The 12,205-nt window shown below is 43.9% G+C and overlaps 1 protein-coding gene across 3 annotated transcripts in view; it reads right to left on the minus strand.

Annotated features, from left to right (window-relative positions):
* Positions 1-1,742: 1,742 nt before the first annotated feature.
* cadm4 (cell adhesion molecule 4) overlaps positions 1,743-12,205 on the minus strand; it is a 169,119-nt gene continuing 158,656 nt past the window's right edge. Inside the window, exons 7-10 of one of the 3 annotated variants that reach the window (XM_080039231.1) lie at positions 7,863-7,976; positions 5,058-5,186; positions 3,981-4,059; positions 3,711-3,778 (exon numbers count right to left, since the gene is read on the minus strand). In XM_080039231.1, the coding sequence (XP_079895357.1) occupies positions 4,019-4,059; positions 5,058-5,186; positions 7,863-7,976 (284 nt within the window). In that variant the 3' untranslated portion in view covers positions 3,711-3,778; positions 3,981-4,018. Of the gene's footprint in view, positions 3,779-3,980; positions 4,060-5,057; positions 5,187-7,862; positions 7,977-12,205 lie in introns of all 3 variants that reach the window. The other 2 variants (XM_080039230.1, XM_080039232.1) reach the window with 2 other exon arrangements.

Below are 12,205 nucleotides of genomic sequence, written 5' to 3' on the forward strand. Positions count from 1 at the left end.
AAGTGAGGAAAAAAATCAAAATAAAGATTTCCCCAGCTACCCCGGTGCGGCTGCCCATTCAATTGTTCTGTCCGCCTCTCTGCTTCCTGATTATGCTATAGGCCTCAACACACACAGGCACCTCAATCAATGCCTCATGCTATGCTGGCACTCTGTACACACCTCCTCGCCTCACATCGGGTCGGGCTGCCAAGATCGGTGCACATAAGCTGCCTTCACCCATCCTATAGGGTCATTAGGGTTGGCTTAACAGATGGATAAAACTATCTGGTCTCCGACATGCTGTCTAATCCACCATGTAGCCACGGAAAATATATACAGTGTTTTTGTTTGGATGGACTGCTGTGATATCTACTGAGACTCCTGGAAATGAAATATTCTGACTAAACATTTCATAAATGGGTCATCAACTGGGAATGTCTCAGACACTGTTCCAGGGAGTTAATCAGTGAAACTGGCATCGGTGAGAAGCCACCAGAGCCACCGGCCAGATTGTGATACTACATTCACTGCCTGACATAAACCTGGGCAGGAATACAACTGACTTTTGTCTGGCTTGTTCCAATCAAATGTTTTTGCTGAAGTCCATTGATCCGATAATCACCCTCTCTGATCACAGCGGTGGTGTGATTGTCATAATTCTAGCAGCTGAATTGAATCATTGTTATAGCCAGATAATGGCCATTTTCCCAGAATGAAGAAAAGCAAGCAGTAACAGCATTTGCAATTACAAAACAATAATAACTGTGAATTTTAATGTGGATTCAAATCTTTGTTTACGGGTTTTAGAATAGTGCTTGAACTAAAAAGTTTACTTTTCTGTTGATTATTATTTTTTCGTACCTGTGAGGAGAAACAGAAATAACAATACCTAAAAAGCAACAAACACAAACAAGACTAGAGTGAGTGCTGTGAATCCCACGGGAAAACAACAGATGGAAGCCACGTTTGAAGGACAATACACCTCTGATTGGAAGACATATGAAAGGACAATATTCTCAGTTTTATTACTCATCGACCACGGTCAGTCTGAAAGCAGCAGCTACCTGCTCTACCTTTGTGTCATCATAAAGTAAAGACATATCTGCTGTCGACTGTTTGTGTGTGTGTGTGTGTGTGTGTGTGTGTGTCTGTGTATTGTTTGTTGGCCAGAGAGTCAACTCATGCTGGTAGCGCCTGGCAAGTCCATTACTTTGATTGCCGTTTGACAATCTGTCTTTATGACAGGCGACCGTGGAGCCCTGCCATCGAATGGAAGAGAAACACTTCGATCTATCACCCGGCGACCTCCCGGCGGCTTTCAAATCTATCCCTGTGCACAGATGGACATGTTGAGTGCCTCACGACAGAATCGGGTATTGATTGTGAGGAAGTTAATAGCGCAGTCATATTTTTCTGGGTGCATCTGACTCAACCCTCCTGTCAAGCTTTTCTTTTCCCCCCGCTATCTGTTCTTATGATTCATTAGCAGCGCCACAGAACCTACTTTTTTGTTTATTCTACTTATTCTGAATGAGCTGCCAGTTATAACTAGCTCCACCGCATTCACCCTCATCTCCCCACCTATAGCTCCACTATTCCCCATTGATCTAATCAAGTCCTCCGTCTGCTGTAGCCCTACTCCTTTCACAGGATTTCAAAAACAACAACAGCTCCTAATTACACCGTAAAACACAATGCAAAAAAACTCAGTCTGATCCCAAAAGTTATTTTTCCAATTCTTTTTTTTATTTTGTCGTGCTTTGTATCTTTCCCCTATAAAGAAATAGTTAGCTATATATATCAACAATAACACATGGGACTCTAAAATAAACAAGAGTGAAATACAGGAGAAGAGACGACTAGGCACAGGAAACAAAGAGAGAGAGGAAGAGAGAGAAAGACTGGGAAAGAGAGGAAAGGTAAGAATGAAAAAAGACAGCAAATTCTCTACAGTAGAATAACCAAAAACAAACCATGGGAAGTGTACATTTCTTTAACATTTACAATTGTAATAATAACAACAGCAATAATAATAATAACATTAACAACAATCATAATTGTTCAAACAATAATTAATATAAAATCAATAAGACCTCTGGTTTCTCATAAAGACAAATGATTTTTTTTTACGATTTTCTTTTATTTTCTTTAAAGATCACTGGACAGTATTTTGTTCGGCTTTGCGCCTCTATAGGCTAATATTCTGTGTTAGTATAGTTGCTTCATAATGCATTTCAATAGTAAACAGTTTTCTTCTTAAAAGTTTCCTTTAATTTATGTTTCTCTTCTTTTTTTATACAAATAAGAATTCTGAGATATGTATACTTGTTCCGTCGACATGTTTACTGTACGTATGAATGTGTGCGTGTGTCGGCATATGTGTGGTAGCATTCAGGAAAAATATCCATCCGTATCTACTCCCTTTGCCCTTCTTAATAGGACGTTCAAACCGTTTCATCCTCTTAATGACATTCTAAAATAATTAAGCCTTCTTTTTAATGCCTTTGCAAGTCATATTCCTTTCTTCTTTGTCGGGAAAGCAGCCCAACATTAATCCTTTCATTATTAGGGGCCAACAAAGGAGGAGCCATCATAGAAGGGGGCAGATAGAGAGAGAGAGAGAGACATAAGGGAGGGTATGCTAACAGGTGATTGGAGAGGGAAGGAGGAGATTGTGGGTAAATTGAATGAAAAAGAGAACCGCCATTACCTCGCTGTTGCAGCGAGAGAGAAAAAAAGCTGATATTTTCCCCCATAAATAATTGGCAGGCCTGCCGAGAGGGATAGCAAAACAGGACGGTTAGCCCGTTTATAAAGTCTGTATACTTCCTGGGACTGTGGGCTTATGCACTACAGAGTTGTTAAGTCATTAGATATGAGACGTGTTCTGTAGGCAAGATGCTTTGGCAATCTTAGAAATTTTACAATTTTCTAGCACTCAATAGCTTCAGGTCCACTACACACCTCACCTTCCCCACTCCCCTTCCCCACACTGCTTCCCCTGTATACACCTGTTACGGGCTGAGCTTTGTGAAATGGAAGGTTTTTTCTCCAGGCATGGATTTACAGCAGTCATTTGCCTCTAATTCTCCTTCCACTTTGGTGACTGCACGGTCCAAGCGTCTATTTTTCTTTGTGCTCCCCACGTCCCTCTCTATCAAAATAATTAGGGCATCATTTCAGTTTTGTGAACATTCACCTCGCCCGCTCCATCCCTTTCTCTTGCTCTCTCCTTTTCCCCCCATGGTTGTCCGACTTACAGTTTATGGCACAGTCGTTAATGGCTGGTGGGTCTATAGGCTCTCTTTTTCTCAGTCTGTCTGTCTGTCGGTGTGTGTGTGTGTGTGTGTGTTTGTGTTTAAATGTGTGTGTGTGTGTGTGTGTGTGTGTGTGTGTGTGTGTGTGTGTGTGTGTGTGTGTGTGCGTGCGTGCGTGTGTGTGCGTGGAAATGCATGGGATGGATTGGCTGTGTGCAGTATCCGTATACAGTCGTTTTTCAGAAGGCCGCCTGTAATGGCGCTTTGTACACAAGTGTGTAAGAATGTGTTTTTGTGTGTGCGTTTTTTTTTGTGTGTGTGTGTGTGTGTGTGTGTGTGTGTGTGTATACTGTATAAGGTGGGGGATAGGGAGAGGAAAAGAGTTACAGGGATGAGGTCAGAAGAGAAGAGGGTAGGGTAGGGGAAGGGCTACAGTAGGTACTCCTTCTTGCCCTGGCTGGCGTCGTTCCCATTGAGGAAGGCCTCCTGCACCTCGCCATGTTCATCCAACCCACTGGCCTCATGGGTAAGATAGGAACCTGTATGAAAAGAGATGCAGAAAGAGAGAGAGAGAGAGAGAGAGAGAGAGAGAGAGATAGAGAGAGATAGATAGATAGATAGAGAAAGAGAGAGAGAGTTGGATTGGAGGGGGAAGGTTAGTTGGCAAAGCGTCATGATCATTGTAGTGCCATGCAGCATTATCAAACCAATCAGCCCTATTATTATCATCACGTATCATACCTGTGACTGATTAATTCATTAGTTAACTGATTGTTAGGTCAGTACCAAGCGAGAATAGGCTCTCGGGTACGGTACGAGCCTATGGGGCGGAAATGAAAAGTATAGGGGGATGGATGTGTGAATAGAGAGAAGAGGCATACGGGGATGGGCAGGTGGAGAAAGACAATAGAGAATAAAAAAGACAGACAGGGAGGGAGGGAGGAGAGATTGGCAGAAAAAGGATGGAGGGGGAGGTTAGGTGCGAGAGAACAATGGCACTTTTGCGTCACTCAGAGAACCCATTAAACACATTTTAACATCCCTCAGGTCTGTATGATTAATGACTGGGTGCAGTACAGGTTACGGAGAGCAAGAACTGCTCCAGTGTCACTTCACTCCAGGGGCGAGTGACACTGTAGCACAGAGGTTGACTGGCATGCTGACAGTCCAAAGACAAAGCCCTAATGGCTCCTCCTCAAGATGGTGTGGTTGTAATGACTCTGTCTCTGTGCTGATCGGGCGGTCAAGCCATACTGAATGTTGACGGACGGCTCGTCTAGCAATAGGCTACTAAAGCAATGGCATGGTTGCTGCCTGCATGCTACACCACTTTCCCCCCGGATCATTCTCTTGGCAGCCTGCGGTGTACAGTCAAAGGCTGCCAACACGGGGGCACTTTAAAAGATAGGAAACGCAAAGAGGCTAGGCTTTTAATAGATGAGCCCTGATACACTAACATATAGTCATAAAACATGGGGACCACACCCACATTTCCCACCTCAACCCTATCTCTTCTGCTAAAGCCCGGCCAAGGTCGTCCATCATGGACAGTGCACCCCCAGAGAGGAGCATCCCATCCTTTATGCTTTGCACTGACAATATTTACACCTTGCTTTTGAAAGACTCCTTTTTAAAGAATCTGAGTCTAACTGGCCTGTAAGGATTTTTTGTTCACAGACTTTATGCCAGAAATTGGAAATATTTGAAAACTAGCCTGTGACAAAATGTGATAAAATACTCTGATTTTGAGATACTTTTTTCTGTTACTTGGTGTGTGTGTGTGTGTGTGTGTGTGTGTGTGTGTGTGTGGTATTTTACCTTTCTGTCGGACGGAGCACCAGATGGTGACAATGAGGACACAGATGACGGTAAAAACCAGCAGTGCCAGAACACCGCCTATCACTGCATACGGTACGGCACTGTGAGTCTCTACCACTGCACCAGGATCTGAGAAAAAGAACAAAGGAGACAAAATAGTGTGTGAGCGCGTGGAGTGAGAGAGGTCAATAAAGAGAAATATTATGGAAATAAAGTCGGTTTCAGAAGTGCAGGCAAAGAAATTGAGACGAAGAGAGAGATGGATCAAAAAAGAAATGACAGAGGTAGAGATGTTAAAGGAGGGGGAAAAAGATAAAAAGTGAGAGAATGGTATAGCACATTAAAACACCAGTGTGGGAGAGAGTGTACGGGGAGCGAGACAAGAAGAGACGAGAAGTCGATATCTTTCCAACCAACTCGCATTATCACCTTTCATCACCCTCTACTGCTGGGCAAAACGGCAGACAGTAGGAACGGGTGAGAGAAAAAGATGGAGAAATGAGGAGAGTGAATGAAGAAGTGTGTCAGCCTCTTTAAAAAACCCATTTCAGCCGAGCACCTGTCAAGATCACAATGCATTTTGAATGAGGGAAACTTTGAGTGTGTTTACACCCCCAAGTAGTGGAGCCCAGGGAAATGAAATCACTTCACAAACAAGATGAGTGAAGAAGATGAGATAAAAAGATAAAACGATAAGAAGGCAAGCTAAATTCTGTGACATTCTGTAAGATAGAAAATTGAAGTCGTGGTAAGGAATTATTCATGTCAATCCCACCGTTTTTTTTGTCACCAACTTTACATAGCTAGAAGGCTAAGGACAAAAACTAAAACATAAAACAGAGGAATAATGGAAAGAGAGCGTAGGTTAGTGTTGAACTGATTAGTCTATTAATCTACTGACAGAGAATTGGGAGACCATTTTATTAAGCCGTTAATTAAGTAATTTATCAAGCATAAAGGCTAAATATTTAGTGGTCACTACTCACATGAGAGGATTTACTGCTTTGTCTTTGCTTTATATCACTTTAAATTGAATACACCGAGTATTATTACCTGCTTGTCATACGACACAAGGGTTGGCATGGTCAATTGTAATGTTTGTTTTTTCCCTATATTTTCTAACATTTTGTGGACTGAACACATTAATCTATGCAGCTCATTAACTGTCGGTTGCAACCTTAATATAAGATCATGCAGCAAACTTAGACAAACCACTTGTCGATATAAATTAGCACGACAACAAAAGCAGGTGATTGATAGAGCGGATGTATGTAGAAAAGAAAAAGAATAATGGTTGGTAAAGCACATAGTAAGGTTATCAGCGCTGAATCTGGACTTAAATACTGAGACAGTGTCCAAGTGGATGACTCTAACACAATCTTTTTGATTTGACAGGGCTTGCAGTGGGGTTATACTGTCGGAGCTGGGAAAGGCCAATAGGAGGCAAGGACACAGAGTTATTGATGCAGCTCCTGGACCTTGACAGGGCGGAATTAAAACATGAATCATTAATACAGAGAGCGAACATCTAGAGATCAGGAGAGAAAATGGAGGGAGGGAGGTGGATAGAGAGAGGAAGAGGGCCAGGGATTGACAGCTGGACAGAAGACGGGGCGTGCTCTTATAATGCATGTATTTCTTGGACGAGTGTTCCATTGAGCCCCTGTGACACAGTGAGTGATACACATCCCTTGCATCTTGTGTGTGTGATCAAGCAGTGGTGGCGTGTGTGTGTGTGCATCTCCAGGCACACACACACGACAGGGCAGGTGCGATAAGATTGAGCGGTCGGCCCAAGCAATATTTCACAGAGGGGATGAAAAGCAACCCGTACCTTTACCACCACGCCACCGTGTACTTAATCCACCGCAGCCCCCATTGTGACAGTATTAAGAAAAAAAAGGACCCCCTCTGATGATACATCAACATGGACTGAGACCTAAGACTCCATATGCCATGTCCACACATGCCCAGCAGGTGAAACAAACTCTACGCGAAGTGTGCAGCGGCCACAACAGAAGAATAAAGATAAGAAGGATGCTCCCCGCTCCCCTCGCTTCATCTCTCCTCTGCGGTAACAGAGAGCCGCCAAAGCTATATGGAAAGAAAAGGAATAGAAGAGATACGGGAAAATACGATTAGACTACCACCTGGATCCCCGATCTTACTTTCTTCCCCTCACTATCTGTCTCCCTCTCTGCATATGTGTGTGTGTGTGCGTGTGTGTGTGTGTGTGTGTTTGCAGAAATATATGTTTGTGTAGCATCTCCCCCGTCCCTCCAGAGGCCAGTGTCAGTCAGCTAAAGGCTGTGTGTGTGTGTCGCCAGTTCCGCAAACTCTGAGCGCAGATTCATTAATAGTATCCGCCAAGCACCAAGACAGCAATCCCAAACTACTATCACATGAACACACACACACACACACGTACACAAATGCTGAATGGGCAATCTGTGTGTGTGTGTATGCCTTTGCGTGTGGGGGGTATTAAACAGCCAGTGATAAGAAAGAGCGAGAGAGTGGATGGTTGCGCACGGTGCAAATCCAAGCTGTGGCAGCAGGCACGTACGCTCATGTAGATGCGGGGCAAAGGAAGGTTACAGCAGAAAAAGTGTGTGTGTGTGTGTGTGTGTCTGTGTGTGTGTGTGTGTGTGTGTTTTTTGTGTGTGTGTGTGTGTGTGTGTGTGTGTGTGTGTGGCCCACCTGAGAGCCATCAAATGAGTAGAGGAGTGAAAGACACCAAAGGAGAGCATGGAAGGACGAGGAGAGGGATGCAGAATAAAAAAAAGGTGTGTGTGTGTGTGTTACCTTCCGGGTCCGGGGCGAAGCTGGGTGTAAGGAGGGTTGGGGTGATGGGATGGGAGGAGGTGATTGGTTGGGTGGTAGGAGTGGGAGGGGCCGTGGTAGTGACAGACACATTATCTACAGACAGACAGGGGAATGGGACAACACACACACAAACACACACACACACACACACATACACAAACGCTATTATCTACAGCATGCAGTGACATTTCAACAAAGGCGTCGCAGGGGTTTTACAGCAAAGTTACTACCGCCCGTAAAACATGACACTTGCTTTATTATTGTGGAATATTAATTGAGCTTCTCCGTCCGAGGCTGCTCCACCTCAGCATCCTGCCATGGTAAGCAAGCACAGGCTCGTTCCAAAGCGTTTCGATGAGTAGGAGGAAGGGAAGATGTAAAATAAAAGAACTGAAGGAAAGAGACGTATTAAAAACATGCTGATCAGCAACTGAGGAGCCGATGCCATTTGGACACCAGAGACGAATGTTACTAATTATAAGCCCAAATTGACTGTGGAATCGATCTTGACCCCTTAAAAGCGATAAGGACACAGACAAATGATATTCTCTGGCAGAGCTCTGTGCCAGCTAAAAGGGGGGTTAAGGAAGAGGTTTACAATGGGAAAGACGTGCTTTAAAGCAGGGGGCCAAAGAGAATTACACCTGGCACATGGACATTCATCTGCGAGGCAATTGGAATATGCAGTCACACGTTCTCTATCGCCGACACATTTTATATGGTACAATGGCAGGAGAGGCAGGAGAGACAGAGACATTGTCGGTGACGGATGCATTCCCCCGACAGAACAATGCCATGCGGGGACTGTCTCATTCAATAGAGGACAATGACTTGGATCTTGACACATTCACTGAAATCAATGGCTGAGACACATTAGTATAGGAGAGGTAGAGAGAGTTCGTGTTGCTGTTAAAAAAGACAAAAAAATAATGGCTGACAAGAACTAAAAAGGGAGTTGGAGGAGTGGTTGTGAACGTGTGTGTGTGTGTGTGTGTGTCTGTGCATCAGCACTTTTAAGGGTGAAAAGCATGCCATTGTATCAAACAGTCTATAAAACCCACGACAGGCGAGGTTGTCTGTGTACTTGATGTCTCAGGACGCACGCACACACGCACACACACACGCGTGCACACACACACACGCACACGCACACACACACACAGCTTGTCTTGAAATATATAAAGTAGCCTACACATACCTGGACCACATGTTCAATCACATCAAGGCACAAATGCATAATTGGTCATGCATACACATACAATACCACCCATGAAGGCAAGAAGAGAGATATATTATACACACACCGAAACACACACACACACACACACACACACACACACACACACACACACACACTGCCCTTTCTGCTTAGGAGTAATTTATTGGTAAGTATTCCTGTCTCTTCTCTCCCTTTCTCCCAATGGCCCTGAGATCATCAATCTCTTTTTTTGCACTCTTCTTATGTCAGCACTATGCCTATCCCGTCCTGTTTTTCCCCCCCTTTATGCCCAGCACGGTCTTTGCTCTGTAAAGAAATGTACATGATGTGGGGTATATTTTTGTGGGAAAGACAAAGGGATGTGCAGTGAGTAAAGTGAGAGAAAGAGGGAAAGGGAGACTGAGGGAGAGAGAGAGAAAGAGAGAGAAATTACCTAATTATATAAAAAAATGATCCCCTTATTTCAATGGCGTATGATTAATTCTTATTTGGAACATATTGAAGTTTCAAACAATGCAGTATGCTGACTTTTCTTCAACAAAGTAAGTAAGTGTGTCCATTAAACTGCTCTCCTGTATGAGAGCTTATACATTGCATTCGTGTTCGTGTCCATGTACTTGTCACTTGAGCCAGAGGATTAATGGCTCCGGGCTGGTAGTAATTAACTGGCTGCTGATTAATTTCTCTTGATTATCATGAATGACCTATAAATTGTTCTTTCTCAGTCTTTCCAACTTCTTTCTAATCTTCCTGCTAACATCTCTCACTTCCTTTTCCCTTCCCTTTCCTCCTTCCATCTGCAACCCCCCTCCTTCCTTCTCTTCCCATCATTCAGCTGTGTTTCTGGTTCCAGTCCTCCATGACCACATTCTCTGACTGCCTCACTTCAACTTAATTAAGGAGAATGCCATACAGCTGTCGTTCTCTTGGCTGATAATGTACCCTCCTCCCCCCCCCACCCCACATTTTTCCCTTCTTTTTTACATCATATTGTTTTTCATTAACACTCCATGGCTGCCAATCAGGCACACAGCCCATGTTATTTCCAGGAATGAATGTGGCGGCACTACCGATAATGACGTTTCCGCTCGTATCTCATTCTGGCAGTATGCGCGCCTGAGGATATAGAGCACGGCCATTTTGGAGGAGCCCCGTTATTCTTTCATGTACCGTGTTCCCTGATTATAAGGAGCCTAGCACCAGAGCAGTGGTGGCTTTCAGCTGTCAATCACTGCACTGACTGCTGGATACTGGTCAGAGATCCACTGCTGAGGCCATAGAAGACCAACACTGATTGGCTGAAAACTCATTCAAAATTCACTCAGACGCCAATAGAGGTGAGTTGTCGAGTGTGGAAGAAAACAAGTGCTCAAGACAAAATGTTCAAACACAATTGACCCTGCGCTATTCCAGTCTGGTTTCCACTCCCGCTTGGCCCCAACCTTTTTCTACTTTCATTCTCATTCTATATTTTTTGAAAGTTTCACTTCATTAAATGGAGGTCTATGTTTTTCATGCAAAGTATCCTGACAGCCTAGGAGACACAGACTAACCCCTGTTTACCTACGCATGTCCCACTACATTTAACTGTGTACCCATCCTTTCATCTTTCTATCACTTTCCTCTGCTTTTCATGAATCCTTCTATAAAACTACAAGTCTCTCTATTACTCCCCTTGCTCACATCCTGCTATCGTTTGAAGAAAAAACACAAATGCATACAAGTGCATCATATATGCAAACCAATCATTCTTATCCTTATCTCTACCTCTACTTTTATTTCTTTCTCTCTCCATCTCCCACTCTCTCTCATGCAATTCAATTGTAATGGGTTGAATTGGCTTGGCGATTCATTTACATATTCGCACACACTTGTAGCGAAGGCCACATCCTTTACACTTAAACTTGCTCTCTCTCTCTGTCCCTACTGTATGTCCCTGTATGTGTGTGTGTGTGTGGGGGGGGGGGAGTAATGTGTGTAAATATTTATTAAAGTGTGTACTCTTTGATTAATTTAAAACAATTTCTCAAATTTATATCATTACTGATTTTTTTCTAATCTAAATATGCTCACACTTACAAGAAATATCTAAAAAAAAACAGACACGAAAGTGTGCGCGCACGCACGCACGCACGCACACACACCAGTCAAATAAAGCTAAGCCTCACGCATGTCTTTGCATGGCCCTTTGGAGAGTTTCCCACCTCTCACTCTGTTCTCCTTCAGTATAGCATTACAGTAAGCCAGTCTCCCCTCATAAAATGGCAGCACCTAGAGCACCTGCGACAAATTTGCCTCCACTTTTGCCTGAGTTTGTACCTATAGTGTACAGCCCGTGATGGCAGATAACTCTCACAGAGGGAAGGTTGTCATTAAACGAGAAGAGAAGAACGAGATGAGAGAGAGAGAGAGAGAGCACACTGGTACTCTCCCTGCACCTGCTTTGGAATGCTTGCTTTTCTGCCGACTCATCTTTCACAACACACACCCTCGAGCTCCTCCAATGCTCCCCCTCCCTCCCCCAGTGCACCCTGGGATTCCCCTCCGGGAGGACTGGGAGCCAATGAAACTGACATTCCGTTTATCTGACAGGCCGCGCTTCTGAATGTTAATATCGTCTAACCTCCGTCGTCTTTTTGCCCTCCTTTTTCCATCCCCTCATCACTTCCTCCTACCCTCCCTCCACTTACTGTACATCCCTCTCCAACTCTCGGTGCTATAGTCAAATAACCTATAGGCCTTCCCTGGGTAAAGAGACTGAACTGCAGCTGAACTGAGAATGAAGGGAAGGCTGGGAGGAGGAGTGGAGCGAGGGAGTGGACAAGTGCTGCTAAAGAGGTGAGAAGAGGGAAAGAAAGTGTTGAAGAAGGAAACAGGGAAAAGAGAAGGAACAAAGAAGAAGAGAGAATGACAGGAGAGGGGGAGCCTATAATACCAGGAGAATTAGTTCTGCCTGAAACAGAAATTAAGCTCACAGAAAATGAGAAAAGTGAAGCCAAAGAAGATGAGCGAGAGTAGGACAAGACTGTACGTGTATATTTTTTCACTGAAGTCCTAAGGAAAAAATGAAGAGAAAATACTTACACTGTGGCTAAGTGTTAGA

Source organism: Ammodytes marinus (assembly GCF_949987685.1).
Source record: "Ammodytes marinus genome assembly, chromosome: 13".
In the NCBI taxonomy this organism is placed as follows: domain Eukaryota; kingdom Metazoa; phylum Chordata; class Actinopteri; order Uranoscopiformes; family Ammodytidae; genus Ammodytes; species Ammodytes marinus.